A 26,046-nucleotide genomic window follows, 5' to 3' on the forward strand; every position below is an offset into this window, starting at 1 on the left:
GAAAGTAATAATTATCAACATACGTAATATTATACGCAACTGAGACGACATGATACCAGAAGCTGATGTTCTTTTGATGTGAAGTGGTCGGCATTCAAAATTTCTTGCCTGATGTTAGACGGGTGGAACTTGTTAATTATCTTTTCACCAGTGTAAATAACTCCATTCTGCTACTCGTAGAAAAGCAGGCAAAGTATACATGAGAATTTGTCAGCAACAAAAACTGTTATGATATAACCGTATTCGTGAGTGAACGTGTGGGTTCTTAAGACCCTCATAGTGCATATCCCTCTGCATGGATGTGCTGTTATTTACTTTACATGTTATTCTTACTCGCTTAAGCCGAATAAAAACTTTGTTCACCATAAATCCACTGCACGAGAAGGTAATTTACTAAAGACAACAAGGAGTGAAAATATGCAAAATAGCTCAACAATATTCTCTTCGGGCAAACACATTAAGAGACACATCTAAGCACATAGGTGTATAAACATATACAGCATTAATGTGAAAATAACGCTTTGGAGCAGTCGTTTTTGAATTGCTACTACTGTATTTTTCCTTCACGATGCAGATGTGTAGCAGTTCTTGCTGAAGTGTTAAGCACCATCACATGCCAAAATAACCCTGAGTAAAGTCACCATTTGCATGTCGAATCTTTTCACAGCCGAGACGCTCAGATATAAAATGAGTCAGTACCTTTCTACTTGTTTTCTTTATTAAAATGTTCTGTTTGGAGTTGTCAAATCAGTACACAGCACTGTGACTTCCCGTGAAGCACATGAGTCCATATCGACACGCCATGTTACGAAACATTGCGTGATAAACGTGCTGAGTGAACAACAATGTACAAACATAATATCAGTCGTGCGCTGGAAGTATAGAAATGGCGCATGTCAACGATTACTTAAAGTTCAGAGGGGGATATTCTGTTGCCAGAATTCCATGCGTTCCTTGAACAAGGCTTGCTCCAGATTGACGGTGTCTGTGATGTGCGCATAGTAAAGATTTGTGTTGTCGAAAGGCCCCCAGATGATCTCTGTAAAAGAAACAAAAGTCACAGTTATTTATAGTTCAGAAACGTTGCGTTGTGCGAGGCTGCTTCCAGTAAGTTTATTAAAACTGTGTAGTGGGAGGTTGGCCGTATGCCACTACCAGAACTGCGCTTTTTTTCTGTGCAGTAGTCTGGTCGCCTGGCTAAATTAAAAATTTGTACTCCTTCATACAAGCTTCTCACATTGAAAGCGCCAAAATATGAAATCACAGATAATGAAGAAGGCATTATGCTTAGAACACCGTACAGTCACATCAATGTGACCACCCGTCAGTAGCCTGGATATCCCATCTCCTTCAGCTCGGACGTGCAGGAAGACAGCCAGTGAGGTTCTGGAGGGTACAGACAGGGTTGTGGAGCCATTCGGACTCCAGTGCTGTGGTCAGCTGTGCTAGGTTTTAGAGTAGTAATCCATGGTGCTAGCCGCCTGATCGAGGTGGTCCCACAGATTCTCGACTGGGTACTATAAAAAAAAGGAAACGGATTAACATTGGAGTGGGCGGAGCTTGTGTAGTACCCATTTCTGCCGCTATGCGTGTATAGCGCAACTGATTGCCGGTTCAGTACTACCTGTGTTGTCGACTTGGATTGATCTGTTCATCTGCAGTTATTGTTTTTGTTAGTGCTGTTTTGTTCTTGTTTCGTTTCTTATGATGGAAAGTTTAAATGAACAAAGTGCAGCTGCGAAATGTTGTTTTCCACTCGGTAAAAAATGCTGTTGTAACTGTTTTACTGTTGAAAATAGCTTACCAAGAGGAAGATATGGAAAAAATAAAGTGTACGAGTGATTTGATCGATTTAAAAATGGCGACATGTCGGTTGGTGACAAACCTCGTTCTGCACGTCCATCAACTACCCGAATCGACGAAAATATTGAAAAAATTCTAGAGCTTGTACTCACAGACCGTCGACAGACAGTTGATCAACTGTTAGAGATTAGTGATTATCTTGGAGCTAGGTTCAGCGAATTGTAACCGAAGATTTCGGAATGAAAAGGGTTGCTGCCAAATTTGTTCCTAGGGCGACTGAAAATCAAAAGGAACGTGGAGTTTAAACTTGCCGTGCTTTGAAACAACAGCTTGAAACTGATCCAGATTTTCTGTCGGAGGTCATTAGTGATGCAGAAACAAAGTAACAATCAAGCCAACAGTGGAAGACGTTATCGTCACCCTTCCCAAAAAATGTCGTCCAGTCAAATCACACATCAAAACAATGTTGATTTGCTTTTTTGATGCTAAGGGTGTAGTTCATTCAGAGTTTGTTCCATCAGGTCAGACCGTCAATTAAACCTTTTATTTGGAAGTTTTAAGAAGACTGTGCAATAGCTTTCGTCCAAAAAGATCAGATTTGTGGCCAACAGGACGTAAGCATATTGTCGTATCACTGGCTTGGTTGCGGAGTATCTTTGCGGGTGGCCGCGTTTGTGCAGAGTCGAGCACGGGACATGGGGCTGTAATGTTGTGCTGTGGGTAGCTATACATGTCGAAGGCATTATTATGGAAGTTCAAGTGTTGCTACAAGTGCTATTACAGTGAAGTAATGAGATATGGAGGTAAATTCAGTGAAAAGAACCGCAAAGAAGTAATTAAATACGAGCAGTGCCGCCGATAACGTATTTGCATGTGTGCTCGTTGCGTGTCATACCATACATCAATCGTGTCCGCATCCGCGATTGGTAGAGCAGATACACGAATAACCCATTAAAAAGATCAACAAGACTAAAGAGGCTCTAAGGAAGCGGGCTGAATCATCAAAGGGTAGATGAACTTACCGTTCGGTTTGAGGAGAATGTTGCAGGCAATACTAAACGTTTTGAAAAGGTAGAATCGGATGTCAAAGAAGTGGAGGAAGAACTTACTAATAGGTTGAGGTTTACGACGAGCATTTCGAACAACTGGATGAGGAAGTGAAACACTGTGAACACAGGATATCAGCTGTTACGCTGAACCAGGATGCTTATGCACGGCGAGTAGAAGAGGTGTACAGTGAGGTCGGCAAGACTAAGGAACAGGTTGGTCAACAGGTAAAGAGCGAAGTGAAATCACTATTACGTGATGGAAGCATTGTTAGAGGTAACTTAATTGGTATACAAAATGATGAGGTCTTCCTTGGTATAAGGCATTTTAAGAACTTCGAACCAAATGGAAGATAGCATCCTAGAGATTTTCTAAATCAATTTAGGCGTGTGTTACCCCAATTATGGGATGAGCAGAGAAAGGGACACTGTGTTGCAGCAAGATTGGAAGGTGAACCTGGTACCTGGGGTGTGAGAATAGGACATAAGTGTACAACCTTCGCTGAATTTGAAAAGCAATTTTTTCAGCAATATTGGTCACAATGGAAGCAAAATGAAGCACGTAACAGTCTATACCAGGGTAAAAGGTTTGAGAGAGGGCATGACCAGAACTTAATTTTTTCAAGATTATTATGAGAGAAATTTGTATTTAGATGAACCAATGACGACAGAAGTAATAGTGGGAGTTCAGGATAAGTTGCTAGCAATCCTTAAAGATGACATAGAGGCAATGAAGTCAGCTTTAGGACAATTAGACATGTATGAGTCATGAGGAACAGGAGGAAGAGAAGATGACAAAAGAGCATCAGAGAACAATGAACCCAGTACCAATACCCATTCAAACCATAACAATAGACATAATGGACGACACTGGAATAATAATAATGGCAGGAGATATGACGGTGGTTTCCATGGCCATGGGGGTCACACAGGACACCGTGATGACTATGGATATCAGAACTCAGGGCATGACACATCAGATGACCAGGTGCCTAACTGGAAACATAGCAAGTGGAAAGAGTATATAACATATTTTGAGGTTGTAATCATCAGCATACCTCATGCCATGAGGGAAAACACCACGTGGAAAACATTAAACCATACCATAGTGAGCAAGATTAATGACTGATTGTTATATGTGATGTGTCTGAATCTGTATATATGTCAGCTGTTATTGTCCTTAATTTCAAACATTCATTTCTGATTATTATGACGTTTGATGAGGACATTCTAATCGAATGAGATTTATCTAGGATGTGTTTCCACCATATGCATTATAATTTTTCCTTCTTTTCACTTTCTATCTCTTCAGGCTAGATTATATGTATTACGTTCCTTCTTGCCCGTACAGTGATATGGTTTGAGTTATTACTATTGTCTGTAGGTTGTGCGATCCAAAAGGTTTCTCAATTAGAAAATTTCTTACTACTCCTGCTTAATGATTGCTATTATTTTTGTATTATTCACTTAGTAGCTAAATTTAACTTAGAGGAGATCCATATATTCTTTTGTTATTAGATTATGTGTTTATTACGTCATATAGAACATTGTAATGTCTACCGTAGTAGTAATAGACTATGAGTAGGTTGAATAGGCATTGCTAGGACAACACTGAGAGCGTCATTAACCTGTTTCATGTACGCCAATGGACGGATTACCGCGAGGCGAGAGTGGCGAGCAGATGAATATACTGCACATCTGCCTGTGTATGCAGCATCGACACTACAGCCACTCACCACCCCCTTTCAGTGCAAAGAATGCTCCCTTGTGACGCAGTGTTATGAGTAGTGAAATAATTTTATTTTGCTGGATTTTGACGGCCTAGTGCTGATGGAGGTTCTCTAGTTTTTAATGCTGAAAAGTGTCATCATTGATATTGTCCACCAAGAGAAGTAGTGAAAGCACGTGTTTTTCTACTATTCTCTTTTATCTCTTTCTTTTAGACACCTGTTCATCAAATCTAACCTTTTGTATTTGTAGATTTTTCTATTTCAGGGACTTAATATTTTGTGTCTTATTGTATTAACTGTTCATTTATCCACTGTATTGTAACTGAGTTTTGCTATACAGGTTGCACTGTAGATATGGATCTTTTGTTATGTATTTTATTTTTCCTATTTGACAACTGTTTACTTATTGTTCTCTTCGACAATTTGAAAACTTTTTCACGCGGGAATGTAAACGTATTGTCATATCGCTGACTTGGTTGCGGAGTATCTTTGCGGGTGGCCGCTTTTCTGCTGAGTCAAGCACGGGACAAGAAGCTGTTATGTTGTGCTGTGGGTAGCTCTACATGTGGTAGACATTATTGTGGAAGTTCAAGTGTTGCTACAACTGCTATTACAGTGAAGTAATGAGATATGGAGGTTAATTCAGTGAAAAGGTTTGCAAGAAGTAATTAAATATGAGCAGTGCCGCTGATAACGTATTTGTGTGTGCGCTCGTTGCGTGTCATACTGTACATCATCAATCGTCCGCATCGTGTTCGGTCTCCCAGAATGAACTAATGTGAATCAGGAATACTGTTTACCACAAAAGAGAGCATTCAAGTGCCAGTGTCTTGTAGCGAGAGTGAGTATGTGCGTTCGGTCATTGCGCTCTGCACCTCAACAATCAGCTGCGTCATGACAGTTATGTGCACACTCATACAAGTGAGACCTTAGAACTGAAAATTTAACTTTACAAACAGTGTAATATTATTACTAGTGTCAACAAGGACTTCTTCCAGATATCTGTGCATGTGTGACGAGTGTAACAGCTTTCGTTTGATCATTCAGCTTCCGCATCATCAACAATCACCCGCGTTGCTTCGGATATGCGTACGCTCGTCCAAGTGATATTGTGAACAGATAATCATCAAGAAGTAGGCATCAAAACTTGGGATGTAGAGTTTAAACAGTGCAATGTGCGATTTTCCCATCTCTCAGAATATGGTTGTTCATACCAGCCGTATGACAATATTGTGTTAAATGTTGAGTGGCTCCTCTTAATCTGCTTGCATGTTTAGATTCATAATTTCACGCAAGCTGGCAGCAGTGTGGAGCAGAACAATACAGCAGCCCCGGGAGTATCAAGTACGTGGTGTGGACACGGCGCACGGTCAAGAAACGTGAAGCAGTTTAAAGGCACCCCCGCCATTTATACCCATGGGTGTGTTACAAGGAGACTGCTTCTTCCACTACGACAACCCACCTGCACACACAGCCGTCTCTTTTAGACAAAAATGGTTCAAATGGCTCTGAGCACTATGGGACTCAACTGCTGTGGTCATAAGTCCCCTAGAACTTAGAACTACTTAAACCTAACTAACCTAAGGACATCACACACATCCATGCCCGAGGCAGGATTCGAACCTGCGACCGTAGCGGTCGTGCGGTTCCAGACTGTAGCGCCTTTAACCGCTCGGCCACTCCGGCCGGCTCTCTCTTTTAGACAGTTTTTAGCTAAAAATGGCATGGTTTTGCTGTCCCACGCATCTTACTAGCCTGACCAGCCTCTGGGCGACTTTTTCTTATTTCCACACGTGAAAAGGGGTATGAAAGGACATCGATTTGACAACATTGAAGAAGTCAAGAATAAAACGAGGGAGGAGCTGTCATCCATTTCTAAAGATGGCTACAAAAAACGTTTCGAAATGTGAAAGCACCAGCGGGACTGGTGTTCTAGTTGTAATGGAGACAGTAAACAGTTTGAAAATATACAGGGTGAGTCACCTAACGTTACCGCTGGATATATTTCGTAAACCACATCAAATACTGACGAACCGATTCCACAGACCGAACGTGAGGAGAGGGGCTAATGTAATTGTTTAATACAAACAATACAAAAATGCACGGAAGTATGTTTTTTAAAACAAAACCTACGTTTTTTTAAATGGAACCCCGTTAGTTTTGTTAGCACATCTGAACATATAAACAAATACGTAATCAGTGCCGTTTGTTGCATTGTAAAATGTTAATTACATCCGGAGATATTGTAACCTAAAGTTGACGCTTGAGTACCACTCCTCCGCTGTTCGATCGTGTGTATCGGAGAGCACTGCAACATACATCACGTTTCTACAGAATGATCTGCCAACGTTGCTCGAAAATGTCCACTGGAGACGCGTCGACGTATGTCGTATCAGCGTGATGGTGCACCTGCACATTCCGCAATTAACACTAGGCTGACCCTTGACAGGATGTTCGACGGGCGTTTCATAGGACGTGGAGGACGCATAAATTGGCCAGCCCGTTCTCCTGATCTTACACCTCTTGACTTCTTTCTCTGGGGTGCGTTAAAGGAGAATGTGTACCGTGATGTACCCACAACACCAGAGGATGTGAAACAACGTATTGTGGCAGCCTGCGGCGACATTACACCAGATGTACTGCGGCGTGTACGACATTCATTACGCCAGGGATTGCAGTTGTGTGCAGCAAATGATGGCCACCACATTGAACATCATGTCGGGACACACTCTATTCCACTCCGTAATTGAAAACGGAAACCACGTGTGTACGTGTACCTCACCCCTCATGGTAATGTACATGTGCGTCAGTGAAAAAGACCAATAAAAAGGTGTTAGGATGTGGACCTAATGTGCTGTTCCAGTCTCTTCTGTACCTAAGGTCCATCACCGTTCCCTCTGGATCCCTACGTAATTCGGTGCTCTCCGATACACACGATCGAACAGCGGAGGAGTGGTACTCAAGCGTCAACTTTAGGTTACAATATCTCCGGGTGTAATTAACATTTTACAATGCAACAAACGGCACTGATTACGTATTTTTTTATATGTTCAGATGTGCTAACAAAACTAACGGGGTTCCATTAAAAAAAACGTAGGTTTGTGTTAAAAAACATACTTCCGTGCATTTTTGTATGGTTTGTATTAAACAGTTACACTAGCCCCTCTCCTCACGTTCGGTCTGTGGAATCGGTTCGTCAGTATTTGATGTGGTTTACGAAATATATCCATTAGTAACGTTACGTGACTCACCCTGTATAGCTTCTAAGAAGTAATTCCGGTTTTATTGGGTACCTCCTCGTAAATCTGGGGGTTTTAATGACCGGAGGAGGACGATAGACTCATTCTGGTGCTCTTCGAATCACACACATACACTGTGAGCTGCTTGATACGTTGCATTGTTCTGCTGGTAGATGCAAAGTGCTGAGGAAAAACAAACTGCATATATGGGTGGACATGGTCTCCAGGGATGGATGCAAGTTTATTTTAATCAATTGTGCCTTCCAGGGTATGTCATGAAAGTATTCCACAAATCATAACGCTCGCTTCTCTGGCCTGGACCCTTCCGACGATTGTTGCAGGGCTGTACACACAAGAGGCCACCTGTCCAGTGGAGCATAAGACGTGTTTCATCTGAAAAAGCCACCTGCCGCCATTTAGTACACGTCCAGTTGCGGTTATGGAAAGTAAATTACGCCCTTCGTCACGCATGAACAGCAGTCAGCATGGGTACATGAACCAGGTGCCTGTTACAGAGGCCCTTACGCAACAACTTTCGCAGAGTGGTCGTTGAAGAGGCACTGTTTGTAGCCCCTTGGTTCATCTGGGCGATCACTTGCTAAACAGTTGCACATATATTGACCCACACTCATATCTGCAGCTGTAGTTTATCCCAGTCATCTATGACCCGTGGTGCACAATAGTTGCCTTGGCGCTGGTTTTGGATAGCTCCACTTTGCCCTGCACGCCACACTTTAAACATTGCGGCACGCGAAAAGTTTACAAACTTAGCCGTTTCAGAAATGTTTTCACCCTTGGCACGAAACCAAATGATCATACCCTTTTGGACATAAGATAAATGGCTCTGTTTTCTCATTGCGACAACGACTGCACTGTTTTCCGCGTTCGCCCGGAAAAGTTTTATATACTCCCCACTGCTAGGGTTGCCACCTTCCGTCTATGACTAGGTATTGCACACTAACTTCGAACACACTTGATGGTCACATTAATGTGTAGAAAAACGTAAGTTAATGTGCGTGAATAGGAAAAACAAATCCGTAACGTTCGGATACTGTTTGGCACAGTCACGTCGTTGAAATATCTCTTACAAGTCGGTGTGAAATGGAACGAATATGGGAGGACTGTTGTAGGAAAAGCGAATGGTCGACTTCGGTTCATTGGGATAATTCTAGAAAAGTACGGTTCATCTGTAAAGGATACGCTAGTGCGACTTATTCTTGAGTACTGCTCGTGTGTTTGGGATCCATACCAGGACAGATTAAAGGAAGGCGTCGAAGCAATTCAGGGGTGAGCTGCTAGACTTGTTACTGGTGGGTTCGACAGCATACAAATGTTGCAGAGTTGGTTAGGGAACTCAAATGGGAATCGCTGGAAGGAAGGCGACGTTCTTTTCGAGGAACTCTATTGAGAAAATTTAGAGAACCGGCGTTTGAAACTGACTGCAGAGCGGTTATGTTGCCTCTCACATAAATTGCACGTAAGGACCACGAAGATAAGATACTAGAAATTAGGATTCATATGGAGGCGTACTGAGAGTCGTTTTTCCCTCGTTCCATCTATAGAAACCCGTCCAGCCGACAGCAGCATCACCTGGCGAGGAATGACTGCTAGTCAGACACAATAATAGTGCATGTAGTATCAGCGTGCTGTCCGTGTGTAGAGTTGGGAAGGCGCACGAACTATTTGAGTTTGACTGAGGGCAGATTTTGATGACCTTAGGGCTCGACACGAGCATTTCGGAAACTGCACGATGTGTCTGGTGTTGGAGGAGTGGTGTGGTAAGTGTCTTCAACAAGTGGTGAAACCAAGGTGAAATCTTGTCCAGATGTCGTGGAGCTGAGTGGCCGCCTCTCATTACAGATGTCGGACGTCGGAGGCTGGGCTGACCGGTAAAGCAGGACAGGCGGCGAACTGTGACAGAACTAACATCAAACTTTAATGGTGGGTAGAGTACAAGTGTGCCTGAAAATACAGTGCACTGAACACTCCTAACAATGAGCCTCCATGGCCGACGCCCCATGTATGTGTCAGTGTTAACACCATGACATCGCCAACTGTGACTGAAATGGGTACGTGACCCTCAGCACTAGACGTTGGCGCAGTGCCAGAGCGTTGCACGGTCTGATGAATCCCGATATCTTCCTCATCATGCCGATGGGAGCGAATCCGTCGTCTTCCAGGGGAACAGCTCCTTGACACCTGTGCTGTGGGAGGGAGACAACTTGCGGCGGCTCCATTATGTTTTGGGGAATATTCACGTGGGCATCCATGGGTACAGCGGAGGTCGCGCAAGGCACAATAATGACCAAGGAGTATCGTACACTGGTTGCAGACCAGTACACACCTTCATGACGATCATGTTTCCCGATGGCAGTGAAAAGATAATGCGCCATGTCACAAGGTCAGGAGTGTAATGGAGTGGTTCAAGGAACACAGTGGCCTGTTCCAATTGATGGGTTGGCTTCACAACTCGCTTGATCTGAATCCGATCAAACACATCTGGGATGTGATTGAACGTGGCGTCAGAGCTCATCGCAACCCTCTCTGGAATTTACGGGAATTAGGTGACTTTTGTGTGCAGATGTGTTGCCAACTTCCTCCAGAGACCTACCAAGGCCTCATTGCTTCCATGCCACGACGCGTCACCGCTGTTATCCTTGCCGAAAATGGGTATACTGGCTGTTAGGTAGGTGGTGAGAATGTTCCAGCTGATAAGTGTATTTGAGAATGGAACAGGTAAGGAAATAACAAGTAGTGGTACGGGGTAACCTCCGCCACGCGCCCTACATTGGATTGTGGATATCGATGTAGATGCAGATGTAGACTGTGTATAACTGATGTGCGTCACTCAAATACAGTTTTATTTCGATTCTCCTCCCCTGTCTGCCCTTTTGTCACTCGTTTTGACGTAAAAACCGCAAATATAATCCACATATGTGTTTTTCACAAAATCTCTTGTTATGTCACCTTTCATATATTTTAACCATCCTTAAATAAAGTTTATGTAACTTTTGGCAGAAGAGCGGTTTTTATCCACTTCCAGCCCACTTTCCCACGTTCGGACACCATGCCGGCATTAGTGGTTCACATACGAAACTATCAAGTAGAAAGAAACAAGATACTATATTTGTAAATCAAAAGATGTTGTTTAAACATTGAAATTATAAAATACTATTACTGTGCAACTAAGTGAGGTAACAAGAATAAAACAAATGACTTACCATACACGAGACGACAGAAAATCAGGAAAGTTTTAACTAAAAAGTAACGAAACAAGCCTCCTCTGTCAAACTCACTGACAAGAACTAGATTGACCTCTTCTCGGCAATAAATATGCAGAGGCCACTTTTCCCGCTCTTATCACCTTCCCCCGCCATCCATCATCTACAGTATTAGGGCCCTTTACACTATTAGGGGAGAGATGCTGGGGTGATAATGACAAAAGAAGAAAGGAACAAACTCCCTTAGCTGTTGCAGTACATAAAACGCAGCACGTGTCCTCCACTTACCCGTACTTAATGAAGTTGCTCCACAGCCGTATCATGGCCAGTCTCAACTGACCAAACGTCGTATTGCGATCCGGCAGGCCCATACGTTCGTTGTAGAACATCATGAAGCCCTGCGAGGCGTGGCTTGTACCTAAGTAAGAGAAACTCTGGCTGCAGTTTTATCGTAAAACAATTAGGATATAACTAAATTTGAAAATGTAAAGTGTTTCAGAGGGAAGTGGGGTTCAAAACAATATTTCGGCATCACTGTCTGAACTGCTCCAGGTAATCACTGGGACAGTTCTTTGAAATCCATTACCAGTTTCAACACCATATGCTTGTCTAATTGAAGTATATCACCGTTTCTAATGATTTCAAAAACTCAGACACGAAGCTTTAATAATGTACATTTTTGAATCAATTAACAACTGATACCAGGATTACAAATAAGTGAAAACTAGACGTACGCCCACCATAATAACAAACGAAGAATGGGATGGATGATTAGAACAAATCAACGAGGCTACTAACAGGTCTTATGAGTGAGTCTGATTCTATATCATCATCTGTTCCGTAAGCTTGGTGTCCACCATTTTGCTGACATCAGGCGGTGCTCTATAGTATAGAGTCTGTACTATTAAGACGGAAAAAATAACTTAAATCTCAAGTGCCATTCACAGTTAATATTCTCTTTCCTTTTAAAGTTTGTCATTTCAGTACATTGTCTTGCCTGTGAAACTCTGTGTACTATTTCCGTTAGCTGAACGTGATTTGCAAGAGCACATTATAATAAAAGTGGTTATGGTGAGACAAAATGCAATGACCAGTCTTGAATAATATGAAATGACTGATTCCCAAATTAAAGACGGATAACCTTTCCGAAAACTGGCGCCTACAATTGATTATTACAGTACATGATATCCACCGAAAACAATTTCAAACAATTTTTCTTTCATTTATTGTTCCCTTTTTTAATTCAATCGCTAGACATCCAATTAGTAGACGAATAAGGACATCGTTATTTCAGTATACATTGGAAAATATTAATGTAGTAATGTTCTACGGGCATGGGTAGATACTCATAAACGAAAAACAGAAATAAACATAATAATCGGGTTTCGACCTCGGGGCCCAAAAGTAAAGCCGCGACGCTGGCGACTGCGCCACCGCTTTGTTTGGATTGTTTAATGGATAAAATACACATGAATTACCTCGAAAACCTTGACCATCGTCTTCTCAGAAACTGTTAAACATCTACGGATAAGCCGAGATACGTGTTCGCTTTTTTGACCCCTCTTTCACCGAGCGAAGTTTCTGGGAACTCGGGAGATGGATTAGCCGTGTTCCCGTCAGTGCACAAAATAATCTGAGTAACAGCGAAGATGTGTCTGCTGATAATGATACTGCCTTTGGCAGAAGTCTCATCCCTGAGACGGTGCAAGAAAAACCCTTTCGCTACACGTAATGAATGACAGCTGGCCTTAGCTGATCAAAAATGTAAAATGAATGTAATAGGCGAGAGGAAAAAGTTCTGCACTATTCACCTCCCGCATTCTTGTACGCTGACGCAGAATCAGTAGTACGCCGATGCAATGTGGAACGAAACTAACGGCAACCGTAAAGATGATCTGCAGAATGAGATATTCTGGGTGAGTTCGGGGGACGTAGGGCTTACTAAAAGCTGACGTTGCCGCGTATAAAACACTTATAGGACGCCTCCTTGCTCATTTTTCGAGTTTTCAGGACCCGTGTTAACTTCATTTCCCGTCGTTTCAGTCGCGAATGAAATAAATGCGGCAACGGATAAGAATGTAAACTCACATGCGTTGGTAATGGAACTGGGAGTCAATGGTCAATTTGCTTTCGCGCTATTGAAGCCAGCACAGCGTGAAATTCATAGATGTAGCAACCACGTCCCATACATTTAAAGACAATCAGTATGGAGTGAAATTAACAGGTGATTTCTGAACGGGAAAAGTGAACTGAAGATTTCGATATTCTGGGTGAGTTCGGGGCAACTAGACCTTATCAGCAAACCATGTCGTGCATCAACCGTTCTGTTTCGTTGCTGTCTGCACGTACTTAGTTCACCAGCGCAAAAACTGAAACGGAGCCAGTAAGATTTGGTTTGTAATTCCTTAGCTGTATCATTTCATATCATTTTTTCTAGTTATAATACGTAATTATAAACACTCTCTAACCTTATAATAATGAAAAGTATAGCTCCCCATTAACAAATGCTACAAAATGTACTGAAAATAACTGAGTGAACATTCCAAATTCCGTAAACACCTTCGAAGAAGAGCAAGCAGACACCATTTTACGCAGGCGAAACTACATATCAATGAAGGAACTAATGAATGTTGTGATGCCACTAAATCTTGAATGGTTCTCTAGCGTTAGCGTTAGCGAAATTATTGTCAAGGCTTGAAACCTTCAGCAATGTTAACGACGTTTCTTTCCCGAGTGAGATTCAAACGAAGAAATATCGCTGTGGCAAAACTGCCTTCGCGTGATGCTCTTGCCCCTCAGAAGTTCTATGTTTCGAATGTTTCTACGGTCGGTATCATCTGGGGGAATGCTCCAAATATTCCAGAAGAATAAAAATAAGAATAAAATATGAGAATTAAGAACTGATTTAAGAATGAAATATAAGAATATGAGATTTAAAAGAGATTGTAACCCTTGAAAATACCATACACAATATATGATGTATAATAAATGTATGACACTGCGATCTTACAATTAATATAATGCCTTTGTGTAACCTAACTTGGTAACAGACATTCGTGTAGTAATCTTCTACGAATATGAGTAGAAAAACGAAAAAAATAGATAATGGCGATGGTTGGGTTTCGAACACTGGACGCTTCAATGAGAGGCATTGACGCTAGCCAATAGCCCACCAGCTGAGTCGGGCAGGTTGCACGTTAAAAGACATCTACATTTGGTCGAAAACTTTGACGGTACTTCTCTCAGAAACAGGCGAGTATCTATGGATAAGACGTGTTCCCTTTTTTATGGCTCCTCTTCCACTGAGCGAAGTTTCTGGGAAATCGGGTCATGGAACTTATCGTGTTCTCCTCGTGAAAGCTCAGGTTTTCCACAATTTTAAGCCTACCTGACTCTACTGTCGTCCACGACAAGTGCTCAAGATTGCATGAAGCAAGCGCACGCAGATGTTGGATGGATCTATCTCCGCTTCACAATCCGTATGGGCTTTATCCCATTATCCGTATGCTGTACCGGCTGATAAAGTTCTCACATATCGTCAAACACTAGGAATACCATTGTCAATCGTATGTCCGCAAAACTACATTTCATCACGACACTGTATTCTCCATCCTTGAGAACTCTGATCTGAGTTCTCCCAATCAAGTTGTTGTTAGGGATGGTGGTTATGACTGAAACAACCGGTTTTCGGTTATACCGTTTTTAACAATGATTTTATATTGGAACTCTTCCATTTTGTGCGTGTTTGCGTAGAAAAACAGTAATATCAGAAAAGTGAGTCCGCCTTGATGCAAAACGCCTTGTTATTCGTTTATTTCTTTATTCTCCCAAACTAGTTTCAGCGACAAATATCACCATCATCAGTGGTTTTTTTAAAATCTAAAACATTCAGAAAATTGCATGGTTGTACAAACACAGTAGCACGTTATTACATTTTTACTATTCGTTTTCTAAAAATATAGTTTTCTGTGGACACTTTTATACTACCTTCTTTATTGTATGTTACACCATGTTTTAAGCAATTATCGTCGCTGTCTGCGACATATTTTCTGTTCGCTTTTTGTTTCTGTTGCCGTCTTTTACTTAGCGAACATCATGTCATCTGCAGATGACAGCACGTGAGATCCGTGGAAGATGCATAGGAACTTCAAAAGAGTTTTCCTCTCGGAAGAAAGTGCTGATAAATGGTTGTGATGATTCAGATAAAGCCAGTTTACTGAGCTCTGGTAAAGTCATTACAGAGCAGATACGCTCATCTGACAAAAATGTGCATGAAATAACGAGTACGTAATAAAGGTCTTCGAAGTCAATGGTCATCAACGAAACTACGTTTGCATGATGAAGAAGGTAACAAAACTACACTTTAGGGCATTTGCAAGTTAAATACTTTGCGCGCTATTTCGCAGAAAAGTTCCAGTTTTCTCAGGGAGAAGCTCTGAAAACCTCTACCTGCAGTGCCAACCTTGCGTTCTTGGACAAGCCACAGTGTCAGTTGCCACGCAGGTAGTCTGAAGGATGCTTTAGCTAGGATAGTTAATTCAAATGCTTTCTGCAAATAAGGCTTCTGTATCGTTACAGCGCGGGAGCGCTGTAAGTCTCGGTGTTCGGTTCCTGTTTGAGGTAGAAGCAAGAGGTAAATAGTTTTTGGTTTAGCCCGGCCCAGCGGCCATTCCTATAGCCATTCGAACATCAGGTCTTACTGTAGCTATATTACAGTATATTAAGCAAGGTTTGAATGACGAAATCTTCCAAAATTTTTAGTTTGGCTGAAATTATAGCTCAACTAATGGCACCATTTGTATGTTCGATGTTCGGATTTTGCATGTAAAATCAGCCACCCTTCAGTGATACCGGTCTGGAGCGAGACTGATGGTTCAAACTTGGTTCACCGGTATATCGGACCTTGATCTGATAAGTTTTAACCCTTTGAAAAAAAAAGAAAGAAAACTCTAGTTCTATACTTTAAACGGATCGGTGCAAACTTTGCACGAAGATAGATAAATGGATAAAGTCAAAAAGTTGTTTTTTATCTTCTAGTCTTTATTCGCTGTCAAGAGACGACGGTTTAAAGTCTAGCTAAATATACTGTAGCACGTAATATTCGTTCTTACCTGAACTCAATGCGCGGAAACGGTTTAAACTGATTCAAATAAATAGAAAATGCGTTAGTGCGCTATAAATTGAGAACAGATTCAAAAATCTAGTCTTATTCGGATTTTACTCGCAAAAAACACGTTTTTTGTGAGGTTTTTTTACACGCGCCACTTCTGTGTTTCACTCTTGCGAGAATAGTTTCAACTTTTATGTCAACACATACACGTAGTTAACAGTCTTTCTGTTCTTTTGTGAAAGCTTTATCCTCTGCCACGATATGGCGGTCTAAATGTGCCCATAAAATGCACGTAAAATCCTGTTAGGCGAATCGCACATGCTGAGACATTTTAAAGTCATACGGATGATAAAAAAATATTTATACTGTAATTATAAGAAGTGTTTGCCAAACTCTTTTATCATTCGAGCTTTAAGTACGAAAAATTACGCATTTGCATATGAAACTGTGTTTCTTAGACATGTGTTGCATTTTAAGCTGAGCATTTGAATATAATTTAAAAACATCCGGATAACTGCGCGCAGGACTAGTGCACAGAGGGTTCTGTGCGAATCTAATTATGTATGCATATAGTTCATGCATCCTAGGAATCGAGAATCGCGACGATTTTATCTGTTATCGATGTCGATATATGCAAAATGTACGTCTACCCATTCCTGAGAAAAAGGGTTCTTAACAGACAGTCGGACAGACAGACAATCCGATAACAAAGGACCAAAAATGTTTTTTGTTTTATAATTACAGAGTAACAGTTTTCGGATTTTTTTCCGTTGCTTGTACTGTGAAACCTCGCATCTTGCAAAATATCATGATTCTGCGTCAACAAGAAGTAACCTTTAGGTTTTGATGAATCAGTTTGTATCAAAATAAGTGACATAAACTGCCGTATCTTTTGATGCATTGGCTTAGGAGCTTAAAGTTTTACAACACCAACGGACCGTTGACCGTAATATGCGACATAAATTTCAATTTGATAAATGTGCCCATTCCTCAGAAAAGGGGTTTTCAACAGTCGGACAGACAAACAGACAGACAGACGGTCACGAAGTGATCCTATAAAGGTTCCGTTTTTACCGATTGAGGCAGGGAACCCTAAAAACCTGGTTTTTACTAATCATCATCGTTTCGTTGTTCTTGTATTAAACATTCTATTCACCAGTGCCTTAAAACCGAGAAATCTTTGGACTTGCTAAACATTGCATGTACCAATCCAGAAGTATGCCCAGCCCTGTACAAAAAGATACATTGTTTGCACGAACATTTAAAGCCTTGTCGATGACCACACAGAAAATTAAACTAATGCAAAAACTACTATGAAAATAACTGTCAGAAAAAGGTCACCTCATTTATAACCAATATAAAATGCTTTACTGCATTTCCTTCGAAAACTTCTATGCTATATGGTAGAAAATTTATTTTCGGTTAAAACAAGCTTAATTTCGACAATTTTAGTAAGGATTGAAAAGTTGAACGTATTTTGTGGTGTATACAATGTTTCACCGTTCTTCTACTTATTTCAACCAATCATACTCATACTTAAATTGCATTCGTTGTTGCAACATTTCTCGCCAAAATTATTCACGCGAGTTTTTCTAGCGGCGGTTACTTAATTTTGAATTTTTATTGTTGAATACTTTAAATAAACAATGACAAGGATTTTAAGATAAGAGATAAGATTTACGCTTTTCAGTAGTTATTATTACTCAGCGTGCGATATAGTAAGCTGTTAAGTAAGGTTATTTAAGTGATATGGTCGTATCGTAAATTTATCTACGTAATATAAACTATTTACATACATTATTATCTTAAATTTCGCACAGTATTTGATATTTCGTTCGGTATCCTGTTTATGTTTGCTGTTATTTTGTGCGTTTGTATATATGGTCTCATGTGTATATGAATAAAATGTGTGTAGCTATAAAATAAAAACACTTTCAAAAACAATAAAAAATTAAACAAAATTAAAAAATTAAAATATAATACAAAATAACAAAATAATAAAAACGAAAATTATGAAAAATTAAAAAAATTAAAAATAAAACAAGGCTCCTCCTGTTGGCGTGTGACGTGATGGTGAGGCTTGTACATGTTCAACCATCCCAGGCAGGTTACCATAAAGGGACCAGACTAACTATGCCCAACTCAAGCAACATGATTCGAAAGTCAATAAAAAACATATACCGGATCAGTCGTCTCCCGAGTCAACAAAAATATACATTGTTTGCCAAGTTACGGCGGTTTAATGTCAAAATTACATTAGAGTAAAAGTTGGGAACTAGAATAAAATGCTCATACAGTAGCACTAAAAAGGCGAATATGTACTAGCCAGAGTTAGGGATGTAAAAGGAGGGAACTAGCATTCGACTAATCTGACAGCCTCAAAGACATCTAAATCAAAATATCTTATTCGCGCTTCAGCTAGCATGTGTTGTCAACCACCATTCAGGACACGCATTATTAACTTATCAAGCAATAGTTTTTATTCTTATCAATGAACTTCTAATCAGGCCCTAGCATTGTGGTGAATGTGAATGAGAGATAAGTTTTTTGATTAAAAAGATAAAATAAAAAAAGAAACGACTGCACGGCAACAGATAAGAAGAGGCTCGTGGGAAAATTGTGTCACTATGAATCATCACAAAAACTTTTTTGTTTTTAGTTGTTGTAGAAGAGACGTACCATACGTGCCGTTGCCAAGCTCCGGTCCTCGGTAATCGAACAGGTGGTAGTAGATAGGCCCGGCATCGGAATGGTTGGATGCCGCCCTCACGGTGGCGTCAGCTGGCTCGCCCCAGTATATATCGGTACACATCTGGGACGCGTGAAATATGTACAGGGTGTTACAAAAAGGTACGGCCAAACTTTCAGGAAACATTCCTCACACACAAAGAAAGAAAATATGTTATGTGGACATGTGTCCGGAAACGCTTACTTTCCATGTAAGAGCTCATTTTATTACTTCCTTTCAAATCACATTAATCATGGAATCGAAACACATAGCAACAGAACGTACCAGCGTGACTTCAAACACTTTGTTACAGGAAATGTTCAAAATGTCCTCCGTCGCATGGAATCCCTGATGCGCTGATGCAGCCCTGGAGAATGGCGTATTGTATCACAGCCGTCCACAATACGAGCACGAAGAGTCTCTACATTTGGTACCGGGGTTGCGTAGACAAGAGCTTTCAAATGCCCCCATAAATGAAAGTCAAGAGGGTTGAGGTCAGGAGAGCGTGGAGGCCATGGAATTGGTCCGCCTCTACCAATCCATCGGTCACCGAATCTGTTGTTGAGAAGCGTACGAACACTTCGACTGAAATGTGCAGGAGCTCCATCGTGCATGAACCACATGTTGTGTCGTACTTGCAAAGGCACATGTTCTAGCAGCACAGGTAGAGTATCCCGTATGAAATCATGGTAACGTGCTCCATTGAGCGTAGGAGGAAGAACGAAATTAAATGAGCTCTAACATGGAAATTAAGCGTTTCCGGACACATGTCCACATAACATCTTTTCTTTATCTGTGTGTGAGGAATGTTTCCTGAAAGTTTGGCCGTACCTTTTTGTAACACCCTGTATATATGTAATGTACCGTATCACAAGAACTATTCTATTATTGATTAACAGAAACTGTGTATAGTTGCTGCTGTATCTCCTGTGTGTAGCTATATAGTTTTGTTGAGTAGTTTCCTTTAAGTGTGTTCCTCGTGTTCCACATATAAAAATATCTGCATTTATATCCATGACACCCTGTGTATGGATATAAATGGAGATATTTTTATACATGGCACCCTAATATGAACATTCATCTGTGTGATGACTGTTTTTTCTCTGCGTAGAACAGTCTTACCACGAACACGTCACAAACTTAGGACCTGATGTTTTCTGCACAGTCGTAAATGCGCCGGTAAGTGGACTACACCTCTCAGTGTAGACCAACCATTTAGTGTCCATGTGTCCAGACTTCAGCACCTGACCTGCTGCCAAGATGGCTTGCTCTTGCCGCATGAACTTGGTAGTGCTAACCAACACATAAAATACAACTTGTAATAGCTATAAATATTAGTCTGCAAATGACGTAAATGTATCATCTATGAAGGTGTATGGACTTAGAGCCAAGGGAAGCTGAGAATAAAGCAATTAACTTAAAAATATGGTGAAGACTGTGGCATAAGCCCGTGACACAAATATTTCCCTGACTGTAGGTCGAGTGCAACCTTTTTTGACGTCGATGCTAGGAAGGGAAGGATGACAGGCCTATCGTCCCAGCCGCCTCGTACTCCTGGGAATGATTTCTGGTACGCATTTGATAACGGGCTGAGTGAACTTGGTCAATCCTGGAGGAACTAGAATGAGCAAAAATCCCCACTCCTATCCAGGACTGAACTTGGACCTCCAGGCCCCCAGCTTAGAGCTTCACCAACTAGATCACCACGGTCACGAAAGAAACGACTTATGACTCTAAAATGTTAGTGTGACATAAAACATCAAAACAGAGATTCAAGGGGAGCAGGAAATGCGACAATTATGATGTAAAAACAATTCACCAATACAGGGGAAATATATAATCTACTGCTGGGTATTATTCGTTACCATTATGCTACACCCGCGCGTTATAATATTCCTGGACCCGCTTTCCGAGTCTGTCAGCAAGTTAGCAGAGGTTCTGCTGCTCAAGTTCGTCTCACACTACGATGGTGGCCGTATTGAAGTCACTCAGCGTGTGAGGATGGCTCCTGTGACCACAGACTGCATGTTTCAGATGCATGTTCAGTCACGTTGATGACTAAAATACCGCAGACCATTATGTTTGGTTGATTCTTGCCGCCCGGAGGAAGCTGTTCTGAACATGGGCATGATGAGAGTTCGTCTGTTATCGTCTTCAAAGACGAACCCTTCGCCGAAATGCTTACAGTAAGGTTGGACAATAGGTGGGGAGTATCTTGTAGCGATACTCCTCAGCGCTCTGTTGGGTATGTTTCCACAGTTCTAATCTGACAACATAGAAGTTTTCTGGTTATAGTGCTTCAACAGACCGAGAGGAAGGCGACTGCAACCGCGGCCGAAACGTTGAATTTATTAGTGACAGTTACTTTACAGTATGACGGGACATCATACCCAGAAACTTTTTATGTTAATTCAGAACGCCCAAATTATCCTCGATGATGGTGAGAAGTGGCCTACGTTCGTACATGATACCAGCCCAAGACACCTTCCCTGGAGCCATGGGACTGCAGGCCTGAGTCGTGAAGTGGTTTTTGGCCTTCTTCACACTATTCTGCAACGATTGTAAGGTATCAGAAAAGTCCTGCACTCGTCAATGAAGAGAACTAAAAATAACTGATCAAGGTTCTTTTCTAAGAGTTCTTTCGCCCACCTTCTTTTCTCACTGTTATTCTGAAAGCTTCGTACTGTTTTAGTAATTGACGCCTAGAGACAAAACAGATTGTATGGAGAAGAGCACCTACTGTCTACGTCAACGCAGCTCTCCCAGTTGCCTCCAAAATGACAGTGAACGTTTCTGTCAGATCCTACTCGTGGTGAAAGCCATAGTTTTTACGTCGATGCTGTTCTGAACCGCAGGCGGCCGCTATGGGGTAGATCCTCAAAGTTTTCTGTCTCATGATAGAGCTTTTATAGTATAAAGTTGAACGAAACAGGCAGCTCCCGTGAAAAGAAAGGTCCAGATCCAGACCCCACAACGTTACAAGAATTAAATAGACTGTTAAAATCTGAAAAAAGTAAGAAGGCACCTGGATTTGACAGAGTGAATATGGACCTTATTAAACAGGGTTGTATAATACACAAATTAAGAACTTTACATGTAGTCAATAAATGCTGAGAAAATTGGCAAATACCTCTCTCTTGGTCAACATCTGTAGTTAAAATATATATTCAAAAGAGGAGACTGCAAAAATCGTGAAAATTGTAAAGTAGATAGTTTCATGAATACAAAATATAACAGCAACAGAAGATTAAACAGTCAACCGGTTGCACAGAAACGGCAGGTACATTGACCTAGGTTTCGACACCTAATAGGGGTATCTTCATCAGAAATGAAATGTTGTTAAATCGTAAAATTACATTTCTAAAAAGCAATACTCAGAATATGGAGCATCTATGCTCAAATCAAATGTATAGCTGTTCCAGATTCTGAATATTGGTTTTTTGGAATGTAATTTTACGATTTAGCAACATTTCATTCTTATGAAGACACCCCTAGTAAGTGTCGAAACCTAGGTCAATGTACGTACCGTTTCTATGCAACCGGTTGGCTCTTGAATCCTATGTTGAAACTAGTATACGCTTGCTTAGTAACAGCCATGTTCAAAACTGTGAAATACAACATCTATACCAAAATAATAATTAAAGGATTAAAAGGTAGTACATATTGTCTGTTAGGAAAAGAGCGAAGTGGATTTTGGAATAGGATATCGTGCGTGGATAATGTCTTCGCATTTAGACAAATGACAGAAGAAAGAAGAGAAAATAGCTCGGAAACACATTTCACCTTTATAGATTTTGAGAAGATTTTTGATAGAATAAATCGAATAGAATTATGACAAATATTAGAAAATGAAGACTATCCACCACACCTACTTTTGGTGTAGGAGCCTGTATACAAATGTTAATTTTGCCATAGACCCTGGAATTATAAGAAGTGAACGGATTTTAACAAATATATTACTTAGACAAGGGTGTAGCTTACGGCTCAACTCCGCCACTGCCGGTCTCAAGCCCGGGGCCTCATCTCGCAAGTGATGAGGAAGGAGGAGGGGGAGGAATAACACCTCGTAAAAAAAAAACAAAAAAAAAAAACCTGGGTCCATCTGGCTCCGGATGGTAGCATCCTGTGAGGGCCCCTGCATGGGGTTACATGCGAAGCCCCAAAATCCAGACACGTCTGCGTGGCAGCCACCGGTATTCTGGTCAGCGTGTGTTGGCTCTGTGAGCTCGGCTGTAAGTTAATCTTCTGAAACTCAAAACTCCAGTCGAAATTATGTGAGATCCTTCGTGATTTCACCACCAATACCTCAACACAAACCAATAATCATGACAGAACAACGGGAAAGAATCCACTACCCTGGGCCCCAGTCAGTAAGACTGAGTAATAGACCTGATCATCGGATTCCAGGGGATCAGGCATGTCATGAAGAGAAGAATCGGAGCCTCTCAAAAACCCTCAAGGTGACGAAAGTATTTTACATGGGGACACTCGACACCAACACACTACTGAGGCCAGGTAAACTGAAACAATTAACAAACGCCATGGATAAATACAACATCAAAGTTATGGAAATACAGAAAACACGATTTGCAGATGAGAACCACTTTGATTCTGAAAATTACAGAATATATAAGGGGAAACCAGCCATAACCATCCCAGGAAGAAATCTCAAACTCTTCGGAACTGGTTTTGTAGTACATAAATCGATACTGGACTCCGTAATAGATTTCACCTCAAAATCAGAAAAAATGTCGACACTCACGATAAGATCTGGAAACAAAGCCTATACATTAATCAATGGACATGTCCCCACAAACAATTATAACAAGAAGAACCCAGAGATGATAGAGGAATTCTGGGAAGATCTGGAAGAAACTACCAGCAAAATACCCAAGAATCACATAAAAGTGTTACTAGGAGACTTCAATGCCCAGTTAGGCAAGGAAAGAAAATTCCGAGACACGACAGGGAAACACACGGCCCACATGAGAACAAACAAAAATGGAGAGAACTTGATACACTTCTGCAGAAATTTTGATCTGAAAATCATGTCAACGCAATTCCAGAAACCACACAGAAAACTTGTAACTTGGAAATCCCCCAACCATGCTCTAGGAGAATTTCAGATAGACCACGTAGCAATATCCACAAAAAACACCAGAGAAATAATGAACGTAAGAACAAGGAAAGGAGTTTTCGAATCTGATCATCACCTTCTCCAAATTAAAGTAAAATTTATACCCAATAGACAAATCAAGAGAATACCAACAGACATTCAGAACAGATCCAGAGTACCTACAAATAAACAAGAAAGAAATAATAGAAGAAATTACGAAAATCAGTAGCAACAACTGGACAGAGCTGTCAGAAAAAATAAAAGAACTGATAAAATTGGGGCAGCCACCAAGAAAAAGGAAACACCGATGGTGGAACATGACATGCGACAGGGCTATAGAAGACAGAATACAAGCCTGGAAAAAGTTTAACAGCCATAAAACACAAGAAAAATGGGAGGACTTCAACAGGATACAGAAAAACACCTCAAAAATAATCCGAATAGAAAAAAGAGGATACGAAAACAGCAGGTTGAAGGAGATAGAAGAAGACTTCACCAGAAACAACACACGAAATTTTTACAGAGTATTCCGAGAAAATATGACAGGATATCAGCCACCAAGCTTATGCTTCAAAATACAAGATGGAACACTGGAGACAAATCCGAAGAAAAACTGTGAAATATTAGCCAGATACTTTGACACGTTACTTAACTGTGATAAACCAAAACAGAGATTACAGTTTACAAAACCAGATCCCAACCGGGACTTCGAACCCCCAACATATGAAGAAATCGTGAAAATAATAAAATCATTGAAAAATAACAGAGCACCAGGTGAAGATGGACTGATTGCAGAAATCTGGAAATTAGACCATGAAAACATTACACCCAAAATTCATAGTATAATCAAAAACATCTGGGAAACAGAAAAGATACCAGAAGAATGGAAGTCAGCCCTAATACACCCCCTCCACAAGGAAGGAGACAAAACAGACCCTAATAACTATAGAGGAATTTCGTTACTGCCAGTGGCGTACAAAATTCTATCAAAAGCTCCGTTAAGTCATCTAGAACCTCAGATAGATCCACAGATCGGAGAATACCAAGGAGGGTTCAGGAAGGGAAGATCATGCAGTGAGCAGATCTGGTGTCTGAGAACATTATTAACAACGAGAAAGTCCAGAAACACCACAGTAACATTTGTTGATTTCAAGAAGGCTTACGATTCCATAGAGAGAGAAACACTTTTTAATACACTAGAAGAAATGAAGGTAGACAATAAGACCAGAAAACTAATTCAGGAAACATTAACAAATACAAAGTCAAAAGTGAAGTTCATGGGTGAGATCTCAGAATCTTTCGAAATCAAGACAGGAGTGAGACAGGGAGATGGCCTGTCACCCATTTTATTTAATGCTGTTTTAGAGAAAATAATCAGGACGTGGGACAAAGGAGTCAATGGGGTAAAGATGGGGAGAGAGAAAGATAGAACCGTCAACATAAAATGTCTGGCCTTTGCCGACGATATAGCCATCATTACAAATGACAGAAAAGAAGCCAGAGAAGCCCTAGAGATATTGCATGAAATCGCAGCCAGAACAGGACTACAAATATCATATGAAAAAACCTAGTACGTGGACACAAAATCTACAGGCAGAAGCCCATTGATAACAAAGTACAGAAAGATAACACAAGTAGAAAGTTTCAAATACCTGGGAGAGATTATACAGAAAACAGGACTTAATTCAACAGCCAATGAAGAAAGCGTTACAAAACTACAAAAAGCATACAGACTTACATGCAACCATTACAATAAAAGAAATGTTTCCGTCAATGCCAAATTAAGACACTACAAAACAGTAGTCTTACCTGAGGCCTTGTATGCCTCAGAAACAACAGTAATCAGAGGAAGAACTAAAATCAAGGAAATGAAAAAGCAAGAGAGGAAAATTCTGAGAAAAATCTATGGGCCAGTTCAGAGATAGGGGATCTGGATAAAGAGACCAACAAAGGAATTGTACAAACAGGCAGAGACAATCACAGACAATTTCAGAAAAAGAAGGGCAAAATTCTATGGGCACATTCATAGAATGAATGAAAATAGGCTGACCAA

At 40.9% G+C, this 26,046-nt stretch overlaps 1 protein-coding gene across 1 annotated transcript in view; it reads right to left on the reverse strand.

The window, feature by feature from the left end:
- Window positions 1-914: 914 nt before the first annotated feature.
- LOC126095565 (carboxylesterase 4A-like) overlaps window positions 915-26,046 on the reverse strand; it is an 85,687-nt gene continuing 60,555 nt past the window's right edge. Inside the window, exons 6-7 of the mRNA XM_049910343.1 lie at window positions 18,829-18,961; window positions 915-1,039 (exon numbers count right to left, since the gene is read on the reverse strand). Of these exons, the coding sequence (XP_049766300.1) occupies window positions 915-1,039; window positions 18,829-18,961 (258 nt within the window). The remainder of the gene's footprint in view (window positions 1,040-18,828; window positions 18,962-26,046) is intronic.

The sequence above is a fragment of the Schistocerca cancellata genome, chromosome 8 (assembly GCF_023864275.1).
Source record: "Schistocerca cancellata isolate TAMUIC-IGC-003103 chromosome 8, iqSchCanc2.1, whole genome shotgun sequence".
NCBI lineage: Eukaryota > Metazoa > Arthropoda > Insecta > Orthoptera > Acrididae > Schistocerca > Schistocerca cancellata.